The 26,886-nt window shown below is 48.1% G+C and overlaps 1 protein-coding gene across 2 annotated transcripts in view; it reads right to left on the reverse strand.

The window, feature by feature from the left end:
- Window positions 1-26,378, reverse strand: part of OTOF (otoferlin) — an 85,137-nt gene extending 58,759 nt beyond the window's left edge. For both annotated transcript variants that reach the window (XM_066264707.1, XM_066264710.1), the window contains exons 1-2: window positions 26,300-26,378; window positions 12,202-12,260 (exon numbers count right to left, since the gene is read on the reverse strand). In XM_066264707.1, coding sequence (XP_066120804.1) covers window positions 12,202-12,260; window positions 26,300-26,378 — 138 coding nt within the window. The remainder of the gene's footprint in view (window positions 1-12,201; window positions 12,261-26,299) is intronic.
- Window positions 26,379-26,886: the final 508 nt, after the last annotated feature.

The following is a 26,886-nucleotide window of genomic DNA, read 5'->3' on the forward strand; positions in this document are numbered from 1 at the left end:
AGCCACCCACGCGGCATCTTGTGAGACAGCCAGCGTTTGCAGGCCTGCCTCAGTGATGGCTTCCAGAGCTGGCTAGTGGCATCAGACCAGCTGCCACTTCTGGGAGGGACCACGTCCATGGCAGAGAACAAGAACCAGGCCCCGCCTCCACACCCCCAGCTGGAATGGGAGGAGATGGGGAGGGCCTGAACAGGCATCCCTGTCCGGCTCTGTCTTGAGCCCCAGCCTGAGAGATGAGAGAAGGCCAGGCATGAAGAGGATGACAGGTTGGAGAAGTAAACCTTTCTGACCTTGGCTTTGAATAACTGAAAATAACAGAAAGCCCCGAAGTCTTCTTAAACTGCCACTTGAGAGATGGTATCAAGAGAGATTTGGACAGAGCAGTAGAAGGCAGTGACTTTTAGATTGTTTCATTTGTATACCCCACCAAATTCAGACTGCTCAATAGGCTAGAAAGACATAATAATGATAGCAATAGTAACAATAGCTGCATTTACAGAGAATGTTTTATTATGCAGGGGCATGAATGCTTTAGATGCATTAATTCATTTAGTCTTTACTCCAATGCAAGAGGCTGGTAACATAGACACAGAGACTCAGGCTCAGAGAAGTAACAGGACCTGGAGAACTTGGTCATTAGTGCTGAGCAGGCCCTGGGGAGCCTCCTGGGGGCCCAGCCTGCAAGTCTACCATTTCAAAACCAAGCCTCCTTTTCCCAGGCTGGGGACTGGGGGTGTAGGGGTCAGTTTGGAAGGTCACATGGGAGGATTGGGGGTGTAGGGGTCAGTTTGGAAGGTCACATGGGGTCAGTCTGGAAGGTCACTTCCAATGTGGGTGGAGACTGTTTCAGAAAATTAGCCTTCATGTCCTTTTTCTTCAGGACTGACCAAGTCCCAGAGAGGCTCCTGATACTACCCCTCCCCCCCTCCCTTGGTTCAGCTGGAGCAGGAGGAATGGGAGGAAGAAGCCGAGAAGGGAGTGGGCAGGGTGGCAAGGAAGAGGGTTCTGAGCCGGGCCTTGGTCAGAAGGAGGAGGGCAGGGTGAGGGAAGCCTACAAGCAGCCTCCCGGCCCACAGATGTCATTAAACAATTCCCGATGTCGGATGCCTCCAGCTCAGCCGAGCGTGCGGTTTTCTTAATGAACGTTGCTGTTATTGAGCTGTGGGGAAATAAACAAGCTCATTAGCTCGGAGTTGAGGGGAGAGGGCTCCGGGAGCCACCTCGATTTCTGTTTTCTTGGTGATGTTTGATCCACTTGAGGGTGTGTGGGTGGGATTTTGGCTTTGAAAGGAGAGAAAGATTAGAACAAGGAGATGACATTAGAGGAAAGGGGTGTTGCAAAGTGATGTTAATTTGGTGAACACACAGGAAGAACAGAAGTCATTCTGAGGAAAGAGACCCAGAGAAGAAACTTCTTGTGACTTCTGTTTGCCTGTCACCATCGACTTGCCCAGTGATGAGCGTGCAGTGTCTGTGTGGGTCCCAAGGGCCCACAGGAATGAAAAGCGGATCCCCGTTTCCTGAGCAGGGAGAAGGGGAGGTTGGAAGGGGTGTGGAGGGGCTGCCCCTGGAAGCCCTGATTGGAGATGAGACTCCGGAGGAAGCAGACCTAGGTATGAGGCTGAGAGACCTTTCAGGAATTTTTCCAGGAAGGAGCCTCAGGATGAACGATCCTGAGCAAGGCTGGGGTCCGGGTTCACTGTGAACGCCAGGGACTAAGGCCCTTCTCAGAGGCCTTCGTGATGAGAGGAGGCAGGTCCTGAGTGAGTCCCATAAGCTTCTGTTACCACTGACTCCTCCCCTCTTAAGTGTTCTTCCCTTTCCTCACTTCTCTGCCTCTGTATTTTCCATCTACACTTCACTCTCCCCTGGCTTCTCCATTTTCCTTCTCTCCTGTTTGCTTCTCTGCTGTCTTCTCACCCCATCCATTTAATCTTATATCAAAGTCTTTCTATGTTTAGCTGTCTCCCCCCTCCCCATTTTCCTATCTCTCTCTCTCTCTCTCTCTCTCTCTCTCTCTCAGAGAGAGGCAGGCAGAGAGAGAGAGAGAGAGAGAGAGAGAGATGCAGGCTTTGAGCCAGGCCAGCAGCTAGCAGAGGTTCTCAAGCCTGGTTGCTCAATTAGAATCAGCAACTCAATCTCAATTCTGAAAGTTTAAAAAAATCCCAGGGCCCAACCTGCATTTGAGACTGAGGAACCAAAGTCTCTGTGCAGGATCTGGGTGTCAGTATAGTAAGAGCTCACAGGTGACTCCATGTGTGGCCAAATTTGAGGACCTCTGCTCAAGCAGAAGGCCTTCCTGAGGAAAGCAAGCATCAGCTCCCTCTCCTCCCCCTCTCCATCCTACCTCACCTTTTCCCAACTGGATTTAGAACAGGCAGGGCTTTGCAACCTGTAACCAGTCTCCTAGCTCAAGGGAAGTGACTTAAGTTCAGAACTTGGGGCCCAGAGCTTTGCTACTACCATTTGACCTGCTTAGAAGTAGAGTCATGGGCTTTGTTTTAGTTTGGATTTTCTCTGGCTGTTTCCTCTATTTTCCCTCTTCATGGAGCTGTGACCCAGTTAGCCAGCTCTAGGCTTGGCTGTGTGTGACCTGGCTGGTGCTGGCCGGGGCAGCAGAGCACTGAATCCTATCAGCCTCGGCGATCTAGGACTCCACGGAAAGGTTTCCCTGATGCAAGTTGGAGGATGACCTGAATTATTCTGGGGTTCATTGAGTGGATCTGGAGAACTGACCTAAATCAGCAGGACAATATCCTTAAAGAGACAGTTTTCTAGATTTTTTTTGTGTGTGTGTGTGGAGTACAATGGAAAGAGACTGTCTTGGGAATTTAAAGTCCTAAGACTCAACTTGGGTTCATTCTTTTATTCATTCTTTCACTCAGCAATATTCCCTAAGCCAGGGGTCCCTAAACAATGGCCCACGGGCTGCATGCGGCCCCCTGAGGTCATTTATCCACCCCTGCCACACTTCCGGAAGGGGCACCTCTCTCATTGGTGGTCCTGGAGTACTGTATGTGGCGGCACAGCAAAGCGCAGCATGGCTCATGTACAGTACTACTTCCGGTGACGCAGGACGCATGCATCACGACTCCGGAAGCGCATTATATCACTTGTTATGGCTAGCAGTGACAAATATGGAACCGGACATTGACCATCTCATTAGCCAAAAGCAGGCCCATAGTTCCCATTGAAATACTGGTCAGTTTGTTGATTTAAATTTACTTGTTCTTTATTTTAAATATTATATTTGTTCCCGTTTTGTTTTTTTACTTTTTTTTTTCTGTATTTTTCTGAAGCCGGAAACGGGGACAGACAGTCAGACAGACTCCCGCATGCGCCTGACCGGGATCCACCCGGCACGCCCACCAGGGGGCGACGCTCTGCCCACCAGGGGGCAATGCTCTGCCCCTCCGGGGCGTCGCTCTGTTGTGACCAGAGCCACTCTAGCACCTGGGGCAGAGGCCATGAGCCATCCCCAGTGCCCGGGCCATCTTTGCTCCAATGGAGCCTCGGCTGCGGGAGGAGAAGAGAGAGACAGAGAGGAAGGAGAGGGGGAGGGGTGGAGAAGCAGATGGGTACTTCTCCTGTGTGCCCTGGCCGGGAATCGAACCTGGGACTTCCGCACGCCAGGTCGACGCTCTACCACTGAGCCAACCGGCCAGGGCTTGTTTTTTTACTTTAAAATAAGATATGTGCAGTGTGCATAGGGATTTGTTCATAGCTTTTTTTATAGTCCGGCCCTCCAACGGTCTGAGGGACAGTGAACTGGCCCCCTGTATAAAAATTTTAGGGACCCCTGCCCTAAGCCCTATGTTGGATGCCAAGCCATTATGAGCCAGAAGGGTACATTCCTGGCCCCATGGAGCTCACAGCCCATGACTTCTAGGTAAAAGCAAAGTGGACAGATGAGATCAACTTCCTTTGACCTTCCACCCTCCCTGGCTAATGACCTCTCCTTCCTCTGGGCTCAGAAGTCCCATTGCCCATTGTTGTTTGTTCTGGATTCATCTCTCCACTAGACTGAGCTCTTTGAGAGCAGAAACGAGCCTTGCCCACTTTGCAACTTTGCAACGGGTTGTAGGCCCTGGAATCAGATGAACTTGGGTTTAAATGCTGATGTGGCTACTTATCACCTGGGACTATATGGGCCCAGGGAGTTGCAGTGAGTTACAACCCCATGGAAAGCTCCCAGCCCATCCTGCCACAGGCTGAGCACTCAGCAAAGAGCAACTGCTTTTCTTACTATCCCTACAGGTACCACTGTTGTTCCAGCCTCTCCTGTGGGGTCTGGGCCAAACTGTCTTGAGGTGGGTCTGGTGTGTCAATTTCTGTCTCCCCAGAGCAGGGCCTCTGCTGGCTGCTGGCCAGGCCCAAAGCCTCTCCCCTCCCCCTTTTTTCTCTTTTCCAGAGTTGGAAGTTAAATGCCGGATCTCAGGTTCCTGCCCCTGGGAAAGGAGACACCGCATCCAGGCTCTGTTTCCACTCATTGTTGTCCGGAGCATTGTTTTTCTTCCATGGCTGCCTCCTCCCCACTCAGCTTCCTCAGCCCAGCCTGCGCAGTCCCTCTCACCCTGTCTGAGTAGAGGAGGGAGATTTGTTTTCTTGTCTTTTCATTTTTCAGCCATGCCACAGTTCCATAAGGCAGGCAGAGCACGGCATATATACCCATGTTACAGAAGGGGAAGCCGAGGCCTAGAGAGGTTGAAGGGCCAGCCCAAGGTCATAGAGTTTGTTAACACCTTGGCAAGGACTGGAGCCCAGGTCTCACGAATCCCAGGCCAGTGCACTTTGTACCTTGCTGAGCTGGTTTCCAAAGGCCCTGGGCACTGTAAGGCTGAGAAAAGAGATTTTTCTGGGGAGCCAAGAGACCTTTAGAGATTTTATGAAGAGCAGCTGGAGCTCCTTCCCCAGACTTGTTCTGGGACCACAGACAGGCTGGTTCCTTTGGAGCCAGTCAGGGAAGGTTAGGATTTGTCCATTGCAGACTGGGGGTGGGGGGGGGACAGGTGCAAGCCCGGGTGCAGTCCCAGGATCTTTTGGGTGAGCCCGCTGAGCTGTCCCTGAGCAGGGTGTGGGCAGGTTGCCTCACATGCTTTGTGGAGTGTACACTGCTGACCAGTGGTGGCCAGGCTGCGGGCTGCTTCTGGGGGTTGAAATGGAGGCAGGGGGTGTGGAGAGACCCCCACCCAGCACAGCCTTGCAGGGCAGTCAGGCCCAGGTGTAGCTTTATGCTCCCACACCCCAAGGGGCTTAGAATCAAGTCTAAGAGTGAACTTAGAGCCCTGGCTTTGCCACTCACAGCTCTGTCACTTGGGGAAGGATTCGTGTGCTCTGAGCCTGAGTTTCGTCCTCTGCAGGTGGAAGTGAGATGGGACAGGACCTGCTCAGGAAGCAACAGAGTGCTGCTGCTACTGCTGCTGACACGCTTGTCACGATTCTCCAAAGGGACTGTCACAGGCAGAGCGTGGGAGGGCCTGCATGCCCCAAGTCATTTAGCACCCTCGGCCCCATTCCACTGAGGGCCAGTGGGTTTGCCCTGTGACAGCCTGAAACTTTCCTGGCCACCTATGAGTAAGCAGAACTGTCCCCAGGTGAGAAACGCTTCTCCCTGCCTCCGGGCTCCTCTCTGATACTGCCACGTGCTTTTCCTCATCGCTCCTGGCTTCCTCCCTCCTGGGGGAGGGGGGGTGACCCGGAGGCTCCCCCATGTCCCTGTTCCTGCACGAGTCTGTGTGTGCTGTTGGTTTCTCTCTCTGGGGCACCTCTAGCCCAGGGCCTGGTACATAATAGGTACTCAGAACATGGGCCCCTGCTTGGGGACAGCAGGGATTAACTGTCCATCTGCCCCAGGCTAGGTGGCATGGGGGGGGGGGGGGGAGGACACGGTGATTAACTTGGAATGTCATGTATCCTTGTGGCTCAGGTGTCCCAGGGAGCAGTTAATGGGAAGGAGTGGTAGCATCCTTGGAAAGGGTATCAGGTTGCTCATTGGCCAGAGGCCCAGATGGACATGTCTCCTGAGACCTAGTGAGGGAGAGGGTCAGGTGCTTTGCTGGGACCAACTGGGGCAGAGGCCCAGGGAGGCAGGGCTGTGGGAGACTGAGCCAGACTGCCTGCATCTTCACCCCCCCGCCTCCCCCTACCCCCAACCCCCGCTCTCGGGGCCCTGACCAAGAAAATCAGGAGAGGAAGAGAACGGACCGTGGTAGAGGGGCACACCTGAGGCCGTGGCGGTGGGTTTAGTAGCCAGCGATGTTTTTGTTGTCACAATAATCCTTTATTTTGTTTATTATTTTACAAAGAGACTTCATTTGATAAATGTGGGTACTGAGGCTTAGAAACTGAGGTAGAAATTCACACAGCCAGGACGGGGACAAATCCGGAACAAAACTGTCCTTGGGGAAGGCATAGCCTGGGGGCTGTGATGGTCAGTGGTTGCTCCAGAGCCACGTGAAAAGGTCAAAGCCTTGCTCCCCTGTGCCTGTAGCTCTGAGTCTAGGGACACGACTGGGGGATGGGCCCAGGGTGTGGAGAAGACAGAGGTTCAGGGTGGCCCCTTAGGTTTGTGTCTGCTCAACTAAATGCCAGCCTCAAAGGGAACAGTCTGCCGTGAGGCCCTTGCCAGTCAAACACAGCCCAACGTAAGAGGTAAAGCCGAGAAGGAACGGGTAAGGTATTCTGGGGGTCACAGAAGAGCTTTCGCTTTGTGCCAAGATGGTGACTTAAGACTGTTGGTTCTAACCCCAAAGTCAACCCTGGAGAAATTGCAGAAGCAAGAGGAAAATATGGATTCCATACAGTAACTAACAAACAAACAGACAGATAAACAAATCTGAGCAACCCAGGGAGACTGTGGGGAGGGTGGAGGCTGCCTGGCGTGGCCAGGGGTGGGGGAAGCGGTGGCAGAGAGTAGGTCAGAGGAAACCTTTGCACCTTCCGCTCTGACTTTTCCCCTGGCATTACCTTGGGCAATCACTGCTCTCTCCTGAACTGATAAAATGGTGCCAGCAGCCTCTCTGGGAGGAGAATTGATGAGAATGGGTGTTGACAGACAGTGACTCCCACCTTCTCTCAGTGAGGCCCCACAGCTGGCTTGTTAAAAATCTAGACTCCCTTCTGTCATCAACCATGTTGCTCCTTAAAGGCTCAGAGATGAGACTCTGACTCTTCCTCTGGGGCCTGGGGCCCATCTGGTGCTCAAGCTCACCCACCAACCCCTAGAAATGGACACAGCCAGCCTTTGAAGCTTCCCCAAGACCTGTCACCAGACAGTAGCTGATGCCGGAGAAACCTGAACAGGGCAAAGTAAAGAGACTGGGGAGGACCTCTCCTGTAAAAGAAACACAGCGCACTGCACAGTACATACCGACCGGAGCAGGACCATTACAACAAACAGACTGGAAAGAAATATATTAGCAAGGAAACAAGGACAAGGAATCATAAAGAACAAATTAATAAATTTGGAAGAGCAATATATCCAAATAAATTTGAAAACCTATATGAAATGTAAAAATGCCCAGAAAAATATAAAATTCCAAAATCGATGCAAGATGACATAAAGAATTTGAAAAGGGAGCTGAAGAGCTCTCTTCCCCAAACTCCAGACTTAGATGGTTTTTTGTTTCATTTTAATTTTTCCATTGATTTGAGAGAGAGAGAAGCATCAATTTCTTGTTCCACTTAGTTGTTCCATTTAGTTGGATGCTCATTGATGGCTGCTCGTCTGCGCCCTGATGGAGGATCCAACCAGTGACCTTAGTGTGCGTGGATGATGTTCTATCTATTGAGCCACCTGGCCAGAGCCAGACTTAGATGTTTTAATATTTGATTCACTAATGTTATATTAGTGTCAAGAAGGAGTAAATTTTTATTTTATGTGTTGTTCCAGAAAATTTTATCTATTATGGAATTATAAAAACTTTATAAAGATAGCTGTAAAAATCCTAAATAAAAATATTTGTCAATTGAATCTGCTATGTATTGAAAATAATATATTGTGAAACATACTAAAGGAAAAAATTATGATGGTCTCAATCAATGCAGAAAAAGCTTTTGATAAAATTCAACAACCTTTTAACTTTTTATAATAAAATTTTTATAATAAACACTCTTAGTAAACTAAAGTAAACTAGTAAGACAAGATTAACTAGTAAGACTCTGTTACAACAATTATACTTGATGACAACACTTTAGATGCATATATTTCCTTTAATATGAAGAACTCATAGATTAGCTATTATTAACAAGACAGGTAATAGCAAATGTTAGAGAGGCTGTGGAGAAAAAGGAACCCTCATACACTGTTGGTGGGAATGTAAAGTAGTACAACCATTATGGAAGAAAGTATGGTGGTTCCTCAAAAAACTGAAAATAGAACTACCTTATGACCCAGCAATCCCTCTACTGGGTATATACCCCCAAAACTCAGAAACATTGATACATAAAGACACATGCAGCCCCATGTTCATTGCAGCATTGTTCACAGTGGCCAGGACATGGAAACAACCAAAAAGCCCGTCAATAGATGACTGGATAAAGAAGATGTGGCACATATACACTATGGAATACTACTCAGCCATAAGAAATGTTGACATCGGATCATTTACAGCAAAATGGTGGGATCTTGATAACATGATACGAAGTGAAATAAGTAAATCAGAAAAAACCAGGAACTGCATTATTCCATACGTAGGTGGGGCATAAAAGTGAAACTAAGAGACATTGATAAGAGTGTGGTGGTTACGGGGGGAGGGGGGAGAGGGAGAGGGAAAGGGGGATGGGGAGGGGCACAAAGAAAACTAGATAGGAGGTGACAGAGGATAATCTGACTTTGGGTGATGGGTGTGCAACATAAGTGAACGACAAGATAACCTGGAGTTGTTATCTTTGAATATATGTATCCTGAATTATTGATGTCGCCCCATTAAAAATAAAATTATTAAAAAATATGAAGAACTCAGAAAGGATACCCACTCTCACCATTACTGTTTAACATAGAACTAGAGACCACAGCCAATACTCTATGGAAAAATAAAGAATCCAGGAAGGAGGATTGGAAAGAAAGAGATAAAATATTTCTTTTTGTAGGTAATATTATTGTATGCCTTAAAAAAACAATAAAATAAACAGAATCAATAGAAAAACTATTAAAATGAATAAGAGAGCCTGACCAGGCAGTGGCACAGTGGATAGAGCGTCGGACTAGGATGCGGAGGACCCAGGTTCAAGACCCCAAGGTCTCCAGCTTGAGCGTGGGCTCATCTGGCTTGAGCAAAAAAGCTCATCAGCTTGGACCCAAGGTCGCTGGCTCAAGCAAGGGGTTACTCGGTCTGCTGAAGGCCCACGGTCAAGGCACATATGAGAAAGCAATCAATGAACAACTAAGATGTCACAACGAAAAACTGATGATTGATGCTTCTCATCTCTCTCCGTTCCTGTCTGTCTCTATCTATCCCTCTCTCTGACTCTCTCTCTCTCTCTCTGTCCCTGTTAAAAAAAAAATGAATAAGAAAGTTCAGCAAGCTTGCCAGATAAAAGGACTCTTAAAGGGAAAGAAAGCATTTTTCTATGCCAGCAATAATCAACTAAGAAATGTAATGAAAGTAAGATACCATTCATGACTACAACAAAACCATAAAACATCTAGACAATAATAAAAAATGCATAAGACTTCTTTTTTTTTTAATGTGCCTTGACCGCGGGCCTTCAGCAGACCAAGTAATCCCTTGCTTGAGCCAGCGACATTGGGCTCAAGCTGGTGAGCTTTTGCTCAAACCAGATGAGCCCTTGCTCAAGCTGGTGACCTTGGGGTCTCGAACCTGGGTCTTCCGCATCCCAGTCCGACGCTCTATCCACTGCGCCACTGCCTGGTCAGGTTGCATAAGACTTCTATGTAAAAATCTTTAAAATCCTAGTAAGGATTTTAGGATGATAGGTAATTTGAATAGATGATTTAATTTAAAAAATTGACATCTTTTCTAAATTAATTATATTCAGTGAAATTTAATCAAAATTTTAGTTTTTGGAAGGACTTGATAAACTTACTTTAAAATTTATCTAGAAGAATAAAGATCTATAAATAGGTCAACTTTAAAAAAGCGTAAAGAGAGGGAAACTGCCTCAGCAAATATTAAGACATACCAAAAGAACATATTAATGACCGCAATGTGGTAATGGTCAAGAACAGAGAAATAGACTAAAGGGATAGAATAGCAGGCTCAGACATAGACCTTCACAAACAATAAATGGGGAGAAGATTGCTTGACAAGCTGATGTTAGCAAAAGTGAACTCTTGTATGGATAACAGCAAAACTAGACCCTTATCTAAAACCACATACAGGGTAAAAGATACAACCGTAAAATCAGAAAATGTAGGAAAACATATTTATAACCTAGAAGAGTGTAAAGACTTCTTCAGCCAAACTAGAAAACACCAGGATTAAGGAATTCTAGTCAATGAGGGGTACCGGGGACAAAGTGGATGGAGAGCTGGCAGAGTGAGAGAGGATATTTTCAATATCTAAAACCAACAAAGCGTTGATATGTAGAATATACAAAGAGCTCTTGCAAATCAATAAGAAAAGAGATAGCTAGACCAATAGCAAAAGGGGGCAGGGAACATAAACGGATGATTTACAAACAAGAAACTTTAAACATATCATTAAAACAACAATGAGGTGTCACTGTTAGAGTAGTGAACATCAGAAAGCTAGATAACAGCAGGTTCCGATGAGGAAGTGGGGAACGGGAATCCGAATGCACTGGTGGTGGAAGTGCACTCCATGGCACAGCAGTGCGGGATCAAATGAAGTGTGTGTGCCCCCTATGAGCCAGCAATCCCAGGTCCTAGTGTATATCCCAGAGAAATGTTCACGCAGGTCCAACGGGGACACGCATTGAGTATTCATCACATTTCTGGGGGTGGGGAGTAAGAGGCAAGCTGGGGCTTTCTCACTGGGGGAGGGTGTAGGTGAAATGGGGAGGCTGACCAACCCATCCTGATTTGACCAGGGCTTTTTCCCTTTCAGCTCTGAAAGTCTGTGTCGCAGGCAAACCAGGATGGTTGGTCCCTGGAGCACTACTGTGCAGCAGGTGGAAACAGTGGGTTAGCATAGCACAGCGAGTTTCAACCTCTTCCATCTCATGGCACACATAAACTAATTAGTAAAATTTTGTGGCACAAAAAGAAATACATTTTTGTCAGTATGACAAAAGAAAAGGTATAATTTTGATTCATTCACACAGGGCAGCTACTGTTGTGTTGGCTGTGGTCATTTTTTTATTTGACAATCTAAAGGAAAACTGGCAGTGTCCCTGACTAAATAGTCGGGTACTGCAGGTTTTAAAAGTTCTGGCAGCACGCCAGGGTGCCTCTTGGGTCACACCAGCTGAAAACTGTTGAGGTAGCAAGAAGGATGGAACTTAAATATCGTGCTCAGTGACACAAAATAAAATATATAGTGCAACACCATTTAAGTAAACATAAATTATATGCTCATAAAACGATAGTAATTTTGTAACGCTACATAGAAAACACATTAAACACATTAGAATGGTTGTGTATGGAAGGAAAGAATATGGGAATAAAAGAGAGTTCACACGTACATATGTATGATGTACATACATAGAAAGGAGAGTGTGGCCTTGTAGGGACCAGTGAGATAATGTGCCATATACTAGGGAAACACTTAACCCTTTGAGCCTGAGGTTCAAAAGGGGAAAAAATGGTTTCTGGGGAGACAGTGGGAGAGACCCCCAGCTCCGTGAGACTGGCTTTGTTGGAAGATGGAGAGGGGTTAGCCTGTGCTCTCTGGCAACCCAGGGAACGCCGGAGGGAAGCCCCTCCTCCAGGCCTGCTGGGCCTTCAGCTGGGGGCTCACACTCAGGCCTTCAACACCTGTGGCCCTTTCTCCAGAGAGAACAAAAGGCCCCGGCCTGGCAGCAAGGGGGTGTTGGGCCTGGACGGCCACTCTCTGTGTCAGTCGCTGTGCTGTACGTGGGGTTCTCCTGGGCAGAAGCTCTGGTAGGGGTCTGGGTGGGGGGGGCAGAAGGAGGCTCGCTCCCAGAAAGCAAACCAGAGGTGAGGAGCCCTGAGCAAGCCGGCGTCCCAGGGTTTGGGTCCAGTGCGCCCCCAGGAGGCAGGGAGGTGCTTGTTCCCCTCTGGGCTCAGGGCTTCAGCTGCCCCACAGGGATTCCTACCTCGTCGAAGTCAGCCACATCCTCACAGTTCTCCAGGACCCGGGAGTGGAAGGATTGCCCTGGGAGGGGGAAAGAGGAAATTTTAGCATCCAGAAGCCTGGAGTTGGACCTCTGACCTGGTAGTCATCAGGACAGCATCGGGTTCGGGAGCACTTGTTATCAACCAGGGGACCTGCGACTTGGGCAGCACTCTCCAGGAAGGGCAGGTTCCCACAGGGGCTTATCTGACCTCTCAGCAGCCTCATGAGGCAGGCAGGTCAAAGGCCACTAGCCACATGTCACAAATGGGGACAGTAAGTACAAGAAGGCACAAGGCTGGTCAGGGTAGATGTGAGAGTGGAACCTTGGCCTCCTTCCTCTGCCTCGCTGCCTTCCCAGTGGCTTTCTTGGCCTCTCTGTGGTCTCCTCGGCCTGCTGGCTTTTGCTGGCCTGCCCCTGCCCTGAGCAGAAGCCTGGCCCTGTGGGCAGTAGGCCCCCTACCGAATGACAGCCTCTCCTGTGAATGTGACTGTAGCCAGACGCCAGAGCTCCTGCCCAGACCGGCCGGACGACCAGGCACATCCAGACCTTCCCCATAAGCCAAGGGCTTTCATCTTTTCCACTGTCTCGTTACGTTTTCTGCCAGCCTTTGCAGGGGGCACAGCGTGAGTGATTCCTCCCATACACCGCCCCCTCCCTGCCCACTGGTGCAGGTCACGGGGAGGGTGCTGTGGACACATATTTTCCCGGAACCCCCACCAGCCCACATTCACACTCCACACACTAGAGCAGGAGAGCTGCCTGACTCTAGCCCCTCCAGTCAGAACTGGCCCGGGTTGCTTGAAGAACCATAGAATGAGGAGAGAATGAGGGCAGGTATGGGGGGGAGGGGAGGAGGTGGGCGATGTGTGGAGACCCGGGCCAGTTCAGGTCACTAGGTCACTGAGGAATGTTCAGTGGAATTTATGGTGTACCCTCCCTACCCTCTACCCCCAGGACAAGGAGGAGAGCAGTTCCATGTCAGAGGCAGGTGGTTGGACTAAGAAGGGTATGTGTGTGTGTGTGTGTGTGTGTGTGTGTGTGTGTGTGTGTGTAGGGTGGGGGCAGGTGGGGAGGAGTTGCATCTGAGATAATGAGGGAGAAGCTATAAAGCAGAAGCTACACGCACAGAAAGTAGCTGTGAAGAAGACAGATGGGAAAGAACGGCTCCTGAGCACTAGCCAGGGACAAAACAAAACACCAAAAAGGAAAAACCTCAACAGCAAACGGCAAGGCAGCCAGGGGAGGAGAGGGAAACAGGAGAGATGGTGCCTGAGCTTCTTTTGATTCTTCCCACGGGCAATACAATATAAACTGAGATCGGTTGGGCATGTCTGTGCACTGGGGACTCCCCAAGGACCTGCACTCCGAATAATCAAAGGCCTTTTCATCCTAGAAGATCATAATGAGCCTGGATATGGCTGTGCTCAAGGGCTTCCCGGAGTGAATATTAAGCAACTCAGTGGGTGGGAGTGGGGGACCATCCAAGCTGGTGTCGGGGTTCCAATGCGCGCAGGAAGTCACTGAAGCTAAAAGCCTCCCCTGCTCGCATATTTCCTACAGCCTTGTTAGAGAGAATGGGAAGTAAGGTAAAATTAGCCATTGCAGAATTCATACAGAAGGGCTCTGTTCTGAAATGCAGTAAAACTTCATTGCCTAAGGCTCCAGAGATTTAAATGTGGTGAATATTGTCAAACAGGATGAGTTAAATTTTACTTGCAGGTAGTTTTTTCCAAACAAGGATTTGCTGAAACAAACCAACTCAATTGTACAGACACAGTGGAAAGGCCAATTTATTAAGAAAACAATGTCCTTAAGCGTTTTTAACAATCCACTTTCTAGGAGGGTTTGTACTTCCAGTGGCAGGGATCATTTCAGTGGTCCTTTCACTCATCAGGACAGAGATGGGACCTCTGCCGTCCCTTCCAAGTTATCAGTGGGGATTGCTAACCCCGTCTTTCTTTTCAAGTTCATTTCCACTTAACATCTACACCACTCAACACCAGTCCTGTTGAAATTTCAGTTCCATTTTACATGGCTTTCAGACAAAGCCACTTAAAACCCCCAATATCCAATCACCTTTCTTGCCACAGAGAAGACGGAAAATAAGGCTTGAGAGGAAGAAATTAGCCTGTTCCCTGCAGAGGAGAGGATCTATGGATAGATGAGGCCATTAGATGGGAAAATTAAACCGCATCTTTCTTTGTGCAGAGGCAGCTGCTCATGGGTAGCTGAACCGTTCAGTTTGAAATAGATTCTTTGAGTCAATAAATGAATTTGGGTAGCGGACACTATGCTCACAACTATAATTAAGTGCCTTGACACCAGATATACCCAAATGGAGGAGCTTGAGAGTCCAAAGCTTAACAGAAGTCGATTGTATGTCATTTGCCATTTGCAAATATCTGGACTGCAGCCACCCTCCGAAAAGAAGGTAAGCTCAGCTCTTGTCTCATATGCAGGATGGAGTGCTAGCAGGATGGGACATGGCTTGAAAGGGCAAAACATTCCATCTGCACCAAACAGCTCCCTCTTCCAGACCATTTACCTTGGTAGAGCTGGACCTTGAGCAAAGGCAGGCATGTAGGGGCTGGGTTACGTGCATTCATTCATTCCCACATGCAAGAGAGTCATGTACTCCAGCTGTGTCAGCACAGCCGTTGGGCTCTGGAGGAAGGTGGGGTGGGGGTTGTACAAAGAATTGGAATGGCGATGCTGCCTGAAGAAGCTTATTACGATCTAGAAAGGGGAAAGGTCAGACACATAAAAGGCTACTTACTAAATGGGGCAAAATTTGGTCCTTGGCATGCAAAAGGTTGAAATAAAGTAAGAACACAGGGGAAAAAAAAGAAATTGTCTCAACCCCTCAACCTAGCAGATCAAGGAAGGTTGTAGAGGCATGGGCGCTTACACGGGAAGACTGATGAATCTAGCCATGCAGAGACTGGGGAAGAGGGAACAGTGTGAGCGAAATTTGGAAGTTTGGAGCAGAGAGTGACACAGGACAGTGGATTGGGACACAGGACACATGAGTTCCAATGGAGATGGGAAAATGAAAAGGGTCTCCCCTTAGGGAGCAGCCCACAGAAAGAAGAGCCGGGGCAGGAGGTCTTGGGGTCCTGAGAGAGCATGGGGGTGGTGCATTTAAAGAGGAAGGTCCTGAGGACAAATTTCAGGGTCGTCATGGTTCTGCCCAGGACCTAATGTTGTGGCCATATCAGTGACATTATTCTTTTCCCAGTGTGAGCTAGATATGGAGTGAAACACCCTGCTTGTCACTCAGACCTGTCACTATTATTCCCTTTCGTTATTTAAAATCAGCAAAACCTGACTGTCAGCATTGGCTGGGACGGACTGTCTCGGCAAGCACCCCATCCTAGCTGCAGTGCTAGGACACCTCTGCTCGCCTCTGCTCCTCCACAGCAGTCAGGAGCCATGGCCCCGCTGCGTTTTCCTTCTCCCCAGTTCAGATCAGCCCGTTTCTCTTGGAAGACCAGCTACTCCCATGAGCGCCAGGAAGCAGGGCCTAGGCATCCCTGTGTGCAGGGAAAGAGCCAGGTCTAGGCAGTGTTGGGCCCCGGTGCTGCAGTCAGGGCGGGAGGGAGTGGGCTGATTATTCAACTGCTCAGGGTCTCAGCGTCATCATCTGTAAACTGGGACAGTTCACCTGGACCAGCCTACATTCTGCAACCACAGTGTGAATCAGCAAGAGACTGCTTCTGTGAAAGTCTGAGTAAAGCATCTCTTATAAGCACATGGACTTTTGGGTAGTGGTAAGGCTCAACAGCCAAATTGCCTAAGTTCAAATCCCAGCTCTACCACTAGCAGGCCATGAGCCCTGGGAGAAGTGAACCTCCCTTTGCCTCATTACCTCATCTATAAAGTGGAGGAAATGCTAGTGCTCATACACTTGGTGCATATAGTTCGTCACCCAATGAGAAAAGGCTATTATTCGACTAATGAGTCCTTTAGATAGTTCAGCTATGTTTTAAATATAAAAATGGTCTCCTCTATTAGGATTCACATTTTGTAGTGTATTTTTAGTAGTATATAATCAGGAACAATTTTCTTCCTCATCTTACATAATATTTTTCAAGTTTTAGGTATTTTAAGTGTGATTAGCTCTTTTTTTTTTAACTAGGTAAAATTTATGTTCACTGATCTTAAGTGCACAACTCAATGAATTTCAAGAATTTTTTATGACTTTTTATTTGTTTATTTTAGAGATGAGAGAGAGAGAGAGAGAGAGAGAGAGAGAGAGAGAGAGAAGGGAGAGGAGCAGAAAGCATCAACTCCTATATATGCCTTGACCAGGCAAACCCAGGGTTTCAAACCAGCGACCTCAGCATTTCCAGGTCGACACTTTATCCACTGCGCCACCACAGGTCAGGCTTAGTGGATTTCAATAGATGCATATACCCATGTAATCACCACACAATCAAGATATTGTTTTTAGTCAATCAGATTGATTCAAATAGTGTGACTCCTCCAACTTTCTTCTCCATTTTTAAATTGTTTTGGCTATTCTAGATCCTCTACATGTCTACATAAATTTTAAAATAATTTTCAATTCGTACAAAATAGCCTGATGTGGCTTTTATTAAGACTGTGTTCAGCCTGTAGATCAATTTGTGCTGAACTGACATTTTAATAATTCTGAGCCTTTTAATCCATCAACATCACATATTTTCTATGTACCTTTATTTGAGTTTCTTTTATTTCTCTCAGCATTTTTTTTTAGTGTGAAGGTCTTTCATGCCTTTAGTAAAATTTATTTCTAGATGTTTTATGCTTTTTATGCTCTTATAAAAGTAATAGCTTTTAAATTTCTAATCTCCAATTGGTTGGTTTCTATAGAAATATATTTTTTGTATATTAAACTCATATCCTAAAACTTTGCTAAATCCACTGATTGATTGTGGTAGCTTTTATGTAAATTCCTTAGAATTTTCTATGTAACTCATGTGTGTGTGTGTGTGAGAGAGAGAGAGAGAGAGAGAAAGGCCATTTTCATTATTTCCAATCTCTACGCATTTTTTCCCCTTTGCCTTACTGCACTGGCTAGAACTCTCGTACAATGTTAAATAGTAAAAGTGCTAAGAGTGGACACACTTGCCTGGCTTGTGATCCTAATGTTTCAGTGTCTCAGGAAGAAGAACAATATTAGTCAGATGTTTTTGTAGTTGCCCTTTAACAGATTGAGGATGCTCTCTTCTAGTCTTAGTTTGCTGAGTGCTCTTACCCTGAACGGGTGTTGGTTCTATCTGTGTCTAGTAGTGGTTTTTCTCTTGTAGGATGCTAATATAGGGAAATATTTTGATTGGTTTTCCAGTTTTAAACTAAACTTGCATCCCCAGGATAAAACTCACTTGTCATGATGTGTTACCTCTTTCACACGTTGCTGTTCCATTGACTAGTAACTCGTTAAGGATTTTTACATCTTTGTTCATGAGAGATTTGGGACCCTAAGTTTCTTTTCATGCAAGAATTTGTCAAGTTTTAGTGTTATAAAATGAGTCACAAAGTATTCTTCCTTTTCTGTCTTCTAAAAGTTTGCGTAAGATTAGTATTATTTCTTCCTTAAGTGTTTTCTAGAATTCGCTAGTGAGATTACTTAGACCTGAAATTTTACTTATTGGGAAGCAGTTTATTATAACCACCCATCATAATTATCATCATTGTTATTGAAATTCTGATTTTTTAAATAGATACTGGGTTTTCAGAATTTCCATTCCTTTTTGTGTTAGTTTTGGTAAGTTGTTCTTCAAGGAATATTTGTTTCATCTGAATTATTGAAATTCATTGAGAAAAAGTTATTCATAATACTCCCTTATTTTCCATTTTAATGTAACGAGATCCTCCCCTCCAGTCTTGATATTAATAATTTGTGTTTTCTTGTTTTTTTATCTTGTTCAGACTTGCTATAGTTGACCTATTTAATGAATTGGTTTCAAAGAACCAACTTTTGACTTTGTTAGTTTTCTCCAGGTGTTTATCTGCTTTCTATTTCTTTCCTTTTTTTCTCCTTGGATTTAATTTTTTTTAGGTTGTGTATTTACTTTTATTCATTAAAATATAATTCACAAATCATAAAATTCAACCTTAATTCACCACTATCTAAAACATCGCAGAATGTTTTCATCTCCCCAAATGGAACCCCCCAGCAGTCACTCCTCGTTCTCCCTCCCCACCCCTACCAACCACTAGTCTACTTTCTGTCTCTATGGATTTGTCTGTCCTGGACACTTCATAGAGATGGAATCCTATAATATGTTGTCTTTTGTGTCTAGCTTATTTCACTTAGCATAATATTTTCAAGACTTGGGTTTCATTTGCTCTCCTTTTAGTAGCTTTTTAAAGGCAGAAACTTAGATTATTGATTTTCGAATTTTTTCTTTCCTGCTGTATTTAAATCTATAAATGTTGATGTGTTGTATTTTTTATTATCATTAAGTTAGAAATATTTTATGGTTTGTTTTCTTGTTTGACCATAGGTTATTTAGAAGGGTATTGTTTAATTTCCAAATACTTGGAGATTGAAAAAATCTCCTATTGTTAATTTCTAATTGAATTCTAATGTGACCAGGTATATCAGTCTTTTGAAATGTACTGAGACTTGTTCAATTAGCATACGGTCTGCCTTGAGTGCTCCATGTGCATTTGAGAATATATATTTTTTAGTTTTGGGGTGTAATGTTCTAGAAATGCCACATAGGTCAAGGTGGTTGATGGTGCTGTCACATCTATCTCCCTAATGATTTTCTTGTATAGTTGTTTGTGATTGTCTCTTATAATAACACCTTTTCCCCATGATAAGGAGCTCGTATTCAATTTTTTAAAATTTATTCATGTTGAGAGAGAGATGGAGAGAGAGAGAGAAGGGGAAGGAGCAGGAAGCATTAACTCCCACATGTGCCTTGACCGAGCGAGTCCAAGGATTCAAACCAGGACCTCAGTGTTCCAGGTTGACGCTTTATCCAGTGTGCCACCACAGGTCAGGCTCATATTCAATTTTATGACAGTCGACAGTATAGTAGAATGGAGAATTTAATTCAAAAGGAGTTTTCCTGGAAAGTAGCTATTTCTTAAGTTTCTTAAATAGTGTGCTCTCTGAAAATCACCAGCATGTTCAGCCATTCCCCCAATTTCTCATCTCGATGGAGGCCCCATCTACCTCTAACCCTTTATTTTTCATGAATCTTATTCAAATATCATTCTACCTCCAGTCATCTATTTCCTCATTCCCCACCCTGTTAGCATGCAGGTACACACAGTAGAAACTAAGGCTTAGGCCAGGGGCTCACCAGAGAGGCAGGAAGAAACAGGGCAGGGATTATGCACCCCATCTCTAGCTCAGCTCAAACCTCTATGTCCTCCAGGTGCTCACTCAAGTTCTGTAATGAATCGATAGCTCTGGTTCCCATTTCTTCAGACCTAAGCTTGGCCCCAGGGTTGCCGACTTCAAGCAGCACCAAGGCTGTGGCCAGCCTCCACCACTGGTCACATGTGCTCTTCTGCCATGTCTTCTTAACAACCTCTGACTCACCCCCTCAGGCAGCTTCTGGACCTCCTAGTCTGTGTGCTTCCCTTGCCTCATGCTGCTTTGTACCTGCACCTCCCCTTTCGGGATGCTCATCACGCTCACAGTGACTTGGGCAGTGACTCTCTTCCCCTTGAGGACAGAGACCTTATCAGTTTCATTTACTGCTGCCACCCAGTGCCTAGAATAACACCTGACACTTAGCTGTTCCTCAATGAATATAATTGCCGGGATGCATAAAAGGGTGAGTGAATGGATGATTAAATACTTGATTTACAAAACACATTAAAATGTAGCTTTTAATAAATTGGTAAAACTTGAGACAATAGAAAATTGATCACTGATTGAATATTTGACAGTATTAAGCAAAATCGATCATTTCTTAGGAGTAATATAGGTGGATTCTGAGTTTTGGAGTCTTTGCCTTTTATAACAATGTACTGAATATTTACAGATGAAAATGTGCCTGACCAGGCTGTGGCGCAGTGGATAGAGCGTTGGACTGGGATGCAGAGGACCCAGGTTCGAGACCCCGAGGTCACCAGTTTGAGCACAGGCTCATCTGGTTTGAGCAAAAGCTCACCAGCTTGGACCCAAGGTCGCTGACTCGAGCAAGGGGTTACCCAGTCTGCTGAACGCCCGCGGTCAAGGTACATATGAGAAAGCAATCAATGAACAACTAAGGTGTCACAATGCGCAATGAAAAACTAATGATTGATGCTTCTCATCTCTCCATTCCTGTCAGTCTGTCCCTGTTTGTCCCTCTCTCTGACTCTCTCTCTGTCTCTGTAAATAAATAAATAAATAAATAATGTATGCTGGCTGAGATTTACTTCCAAATAATTAGGGGTGTGGAAGTAGGATGAGGTACCAATGAAAGGAGATTGGCTATGACTTGATGGTTGTTAAGACTGTATGGGGAAGACATGGGGCAATTATAATATTTTTTCTATTCCTATATATATCAGAGGTTTTCCATTAGGAAGAGTTAATAATTTTTTTAAAAAGTGGTTGAGATCCAGGGATGGGAGTAGGTGAGAGGAATGCAGATTTTATGTTCTTAGGAAAGGTGGATATGATAACCAAGTCTTCGCAATTCATGGAAATTATTGTCTTTTCTTCAGCACATTTTTGCCAAGCACCTTTGTAGCAGACGAGTTATATGGTTATTTCCGTATCACAAAAGCACAGCATCTACTCAAAGCAGGAGGCACCTGGAGAATTTTCAGGGGCTCTGCCTGCTTTCCCAGGCCTGAATCTGTTTGCTCTGGGCGGGAGGGGGGATGTTCAGCACGGAGGGGGGGGGGGGGTTCAGAACCTGCCCCTCAGTGGTTAGGGACCTGTGTGTGCTGAGGAATGTGGGGCACAGCCTTTGGATAAACAGCAGAAACATGGAGCTGGGTCCACAGCAGCAGAGGCTTTTCTAAGTGCCCCTCTCCCTGCAAGGAGACTGGCGCTAGGTGGGGCCAGAGTGCACCCACAGGCCCCGACGTCTGGAGCATCTCAGGTCTGGGCGTACTGAGATGCTCTGCCTCCTTCACCAGGGATGGCAGACACGTCTTCAGATAGAAGTTGGATTAGCCTCAGGAGGGAGAGCTCCCCCATTTTACTGCAGGGAAAAAAAATCTAAATCGGAGTCTGAAATGGTCCTTGCAGCCAAGAATAGGAGAGAATCTTGTCCCTCGTGCCTGGGCTAGGGTCCCAAGCCCTTCCCTGCACAATCACTACCGGCCCCACGCTCCTTTCCTAGCTCCTCTTCCCTGCTGCCCACGTCCTGCAGCCTCTGCTCCAGGCAACCAAGTGGCCTCCCAGTCACTGTGCTTTTCTGAGATTTTCCTCATCTGGCCTCTGGTCCTGTCAGTCCCTCACCCAGAATGACCTCACCTCCCCGACAGCCCCTCCTCACCTACCCCTGCATCTCCAAGTGTGCAACAGTCGTTCCAAACCCAGCTTACATGTGTCCCCCTCCTTCTTCCGCCCCTCTGATGAAGCCCCGCCCCTGGCATCTGGGCTGGAAGGCAGCCGCCACCCTCTGAACACACTGCAATGCATGACCCACCCCTGAGCACACCTTGGCCCTTTGGGTCCGGGAATGTTTCGCCATTAGGTCTGCACACGTGTCTCCTCCCCTATCACACTGTGAGTCCCGGGGTTGCCTTTTAAGTCCCCCTGTACCCTGAGCTGTCCGCAGCAATGCTCAGAAAGTGCACGTTCAGCACCCGGATGGGGCCACGTGAGCCAGCCCCTCTTGCTTCTGACCTGTGGGCCAGAGCTGGACTTCTGTGTGCTAGAGGATGACATTAGTCTCCTTCTGGGCTCTGGGAGATCTTTTGGGCTGGGAAGGCAAAAAAAGACACATGAGCCAGAGTTCTGATTCTTGGCTCTTGAGCCCTCTTTCAGTCCCTGGTGCCCCCTGGATAGAACTGGGGGCATCACAGTTGGGAAACTGAACCAAAGCTTGCCAGTGCCACACCACCCACCGTATAAAAAGAATGTAAACTTAATAGCAAGTGAATACCTCACAGTCAGAGGCCGATTGGTGTTCATTCAATGGCAGGTCCACTGCTCAGCATGGGGCTCATTAGGATAGCTAAGAGCAGATCCCTGTCTTGAAGGTACTTGGATGTTAGTGCAGGATGCTGAGCTGGGGCATTTCTTAAACATGAAGTGCCCCTAGCTGGGAGGGATATGCACACAGTACTGCAGGGGAGGGGGGAGGCTTCGCAGAAGAGGTACGAGTAGGAGCTGGCCCTTGAAGGATGAACAAAATTAATAGGACTTTTCAAGGCGGGGGGTCAAGGGATCATACCAGGCAAAGGAAATACAGCATCTCAAGGCCTGGAGCTATCTAGGGCTTGGCATCTGTTGGAAACAGCAGGAAGTTCAGTCTAGTGGGAACACAGGAGGTGGAGTGGGAGGAGGAGCAAGAAGGAAAAGCAGCTTGGGTCCAGGGCAAAGCCTTGACCAAACCAACCTTCGTGACAATTACCAGTCCAGGTGAATTACACCGAGAGCAGACCCAGCCCCCAGGTAGCACCATCTCACACACCAGGTCCCCAAGCCCGGTATTTTGCCAAGAAAGCCCGGATGGAGAGTAAAGGGAGATAGATCATGGGGCTGGCCCAGTCTGCCACTGGTTCCCTGACATCCGGGTGCTCCTCTGGTTTGGGTGGGGCAAGGTTGGATGAGAGGCCCCTCCCACCTTGTGTTCTGTGGCTCTGATGGGTGCTGAGAATTATTTTGGAAAAACAGACAGACCCCAAGCTAAAGCTGCCTTCCTTTGAGTAGTTATCTGTGGTCAAAATGGCTTCTTCTCAGACAGACTGTAATAGTATCTGGCTACAGACCTTTGTGTTAAATGGGGACTATTGTCTCATCTTGTTCATGGGAAGCAGAAGCCCTGAGGCCCTGTGACCTGTGTGTATTACCAAAGCTGGGGTCCAGGCCTTCTGGTGTCTCCTATCTGACCCTGCAGGCTAGGGTCTGTGTGTTCTTCACTCCCAGGGTTTTAAACCTGTCCACAAATATCATCACGTTCAGTGAATGAATGAATCAGGGCAAGACCAGGTTAAAAGTGGCTGCTGGGCAGTCAGAGGTAAGAACTAGACACTGAGCTGGGTGGTGAGTGCTGAGTAGCATGAGAGTGAGGTTGCCAACTGACCTGGGGCAGTGGGAGAAGAGGGGTGGCGAGGGACAATGCTGGTGCCGGCCTAGCCCACATGGGAACAGGCATCTCAGGAGCAGTCTTTCCCAACAGAAACTGGAAAGGCTGCCTCACAGTCACATCAGTCATTTTAATGCTCTGTCCTCAAACTCTTTCCTACTTACTGTTTCACTGAAGCAACCTGGTGAGATGGGTGTTATCATCATGCCCACATCACAGATGAAGAAACCGAGGGTCCAAGAGGCAAAGTAAGTGACAGAACTCAAGGAGGACATAAGGCTTCTGTCCCTATATCTAGAGCTTTCTTATCCACAACCCCATAATGCTCCTTTCTAAGTGTCCTGGGTGTCACAGCACAGAAAACCAAGCAGCCTGACCAGGCAGTGGTGCAGAGGATAGAGCGTTGTACTGGGACTCGCAGGACCCAGGTTTGAAACCCCGAGGTTGCTGGCTTGAGCATGGGCTCACCAGCTTGAGCGCAGGCCCACCAGCTTGAGTGTGGGATCATAGACATGACCCCATGGTCGCTGGCTTGAGCCTAAAGGTTGCTGGCTTGACACCCAGGGTCGCTGGCTTGAACAAGGGGTCACTCACTCTGCTGCAGCCCCCCAGTCAAGGCACATATGAGAAAGCAACCAATCGCAATCAATCAACTAAGGAGACTAAGGAGCCACAACGAAAAATTGATGCTTCTCATCTCTCTCCCTTCCTGCCAGTCTCTATCTGTTCCTCTCTCTGTCTCTCTCTCTCTGTCTCTGTCACACGAAAAAAAGGAAAGAAAGAAAGAAAAAAAAGTCAAGCTCTATTTTAACCAGCTCTCCTGGTCTGTGGGGTCATCAGTAGTAGTCCCAACCTACCCAGGGCTCCCTCACTCATGGGATTAGGAGAACCTCTGACTATTCACCAGTTTCTCTCTCATGTTTACCTGTAGCATATTTGCCTGGATATCAGTAGTTGTGTATGCCAAGAGCCTTAGAGCATTCTAGAGTGGGTCAGTTCCCTCTGAATTATTGTTAGTGTTGGTCTTTTGAGTGTCTGTTGTTGTCACCAGTGCTGGCTGCAGCAGGTGAATGGCTGAGGCATCTCTGGTTGTTATAAAGGAATCTTTCTAGAAACCTGCTTGCCATCTGCTTCTTCCTGCTGCCCAGCCCCCTTCCACAAACCTCCCTGCCTGTGGCCACCTGCTGCTTGGAAGTGGATTTCTCCACTCAGTCCATGGATTGCAAAGAGGCCAGCCTCACCACTCAAAGAAAACAGTGGGCATCGGGTAGAGAGGGCATTCACCCCAGTTGGCGAGGAGGAAACGGAGGGCTTGCAGGGCTGGGGGTGAGGTCTTGTGAGCTGGGGCCACTGTGCCCCAGCCCATCTAATAATACCATGCAGATCTCTTTACCAACGGCCTTGGTTTCTCATCTTGTAAACGGGACTGCTTTGTGCAGCCTGGGACTATCTTGTCAGAGATATAACAACATAGCAACCTGTAGCTAAGTGGCCAAATACTGTGCCATCTATCAACACAGGGACACATTTCACAGATGAAAGGACACACTTGCTTTTGCTAAAGCCAGCTAAGCCAGCAGGCGGCACACCGTGGATCTGGGGAGAAAGCAGTGGCTGGGCTGGTGTGGGAAGCAGCAGGCGGCCCAGCCCCTCACCTCCCTCCTGCCAGTAGGGACACTGGGCTCCCCTCCACCCCTGCCTGTTCCTGGGCACAAAACGGTTGCAGTGTAGACAACCCAGGGCCCCCTGCCTAGAGATGGCCTGACTGAGAGGGGGGTGTGGGCACAGGGCTGCTGCTAGAGAGTTCTGGGGAAGGCTGCCCTGTGCTCTCACCTCTGCCTCCTGACATAGGTGCTGATGCGTGACTGTCCGGGGCCGATACTCACTGTGCTCTTTAATCTGGTGGTGTTCTTTCAGCTCGTCCCTGACTCCCCCATCCACACCCCACCCTCAGATGTGTCTCTGGGTGGGGAAAAGCCATGTCTAGTGAGGAGTACCCTGGCCTTGGTCAAAGGCTGCCTGGGATGCCCCTGGCCCAGAGGGCTGGGCTGTGGCCAGGCAGAGGCAGGAGTGAGTAAAAGGCAGAGGTAAGCCTGGCCTTGTCTTCGGGAGCTGTCCACTGTCCTCAGGGGAAAGGCAGCCTTGCCCCCGGGCTCTGTCTTTCCCACCTTAGTTCCTGCACCCATTCTGAGCTCCAGCCTCACGGGACCTGCGTGTCTCCACATTTCAGCTCCTCTCCCAGACGTGGGCATCCTGTTCCCTCTGCCTGCTCCATTCTCACTTCCTCACTTTGCTCCTTCCTGTTGGTCCCTTGGGTTTCGTGTCATCTCTTCCTGGAAGTCTTCCCTGACCACTAGCCTTGGTCATGATGTTGCTTCTGTAGCTTGCATCCTGCACTTGACCCCACCCTTGTTATATTACACACCTGTCTTATTTGTCTGCCCGCTGGTTTCTAGGCTGCAGACGCCACCCCATTCTGTGCCCAAGGAAACTAACCTTCTGGAGGGAGAAGGAGAGGAAGAGGGGTCTGGGAAGGCTCTGCAAAGCTGGGCCCCTCAGCCCTGTGTCCCCCTGCGCCCAAGAATGGGGTCCTCACCTCTGCTTTCCCAGGATCCCTTGCAGCCAGAGGGCTGTGCATGGCACCTGGTACAGGCACATTGGCAGGTGCAGGGAGAGACAGACACAGATGCAGACTTGAAAACACAGGGCCACTGATTTTCAAGAAATCACAATGACCAGTCAGGCCAGGGGCAGATGGCCGCGCACAAAAAGCCTCCTTGCCCAGCCCTGCGAGAACTTTTAGCCTCCATCTCCCCACCCTGCCCTGCTCCTGTCATCCCAGAGCTGAGGTCCTCCTAAGACAGGGGCTTCCCTACCTCGGAAAGTCACTTTGGCGATCCGGTCGCCCCTGCCCCGCAGCTCCGAGACCGTCTTGAGGTGGACGAGCAGGGCCATGCTGGTGTGGAGAGCCCGGGCACTGCCAGGCAGGAGCAGCTGGGGAAGGTGGGAGCCCAGCTCCTCCTCTCTGCGGCTGCCTCCTCCCTCCGAGCCCCCTCCGATGCTGCCCACAGAGACCAAGGCAACCGAGTGAGCTGCTCCTTCCAGCGACTCGACTCAGGGAGACTCACAGCCCTGCCAGCCCCCGCCCCTCCAAGTTGTCAGCCCAGCGTGTATCTGTGTGTGTGTATGTGTGTGTGTGTGTGTGTGTGTGTGTGTGTGCGTTGTGCACCCAGCGTGCAGCCTGAGAATGCAGACAGAGTCGGAATTCATTATTCAGCAGCTGCCTGCTCCCAGATAAAGCGCTGCCCAGCTTCAGGTATCTTCTCCTAGCTCCAGGAGCACAGCTGCCTGCCCACCTCTCAGCGGGGCTCTGCCTTACCCTGTTAGGCAAGCTCTTCTGCCCTCAGGAGCAGCAGATGGGAGTGGGCATGAATGTGAAAGGGGCGGGCATGTGGGTGGGGGT

Source organism: Saccopteryx bilineata, chromosome 3, assembly GCF_036850765.1.
Source record: "Saccopteryx bilineata isolate mSacBil1 chromosome 3, mSacBil1_pri_phased_curated, whole genome shotgun sequence".
Taxonomy (NCBI): Eukaryota; Metazoa; Chordata; class Mammalia; order Chiroptera; family Emballonuridae; genus Saccopteryx; species Saccopteryx bilineata.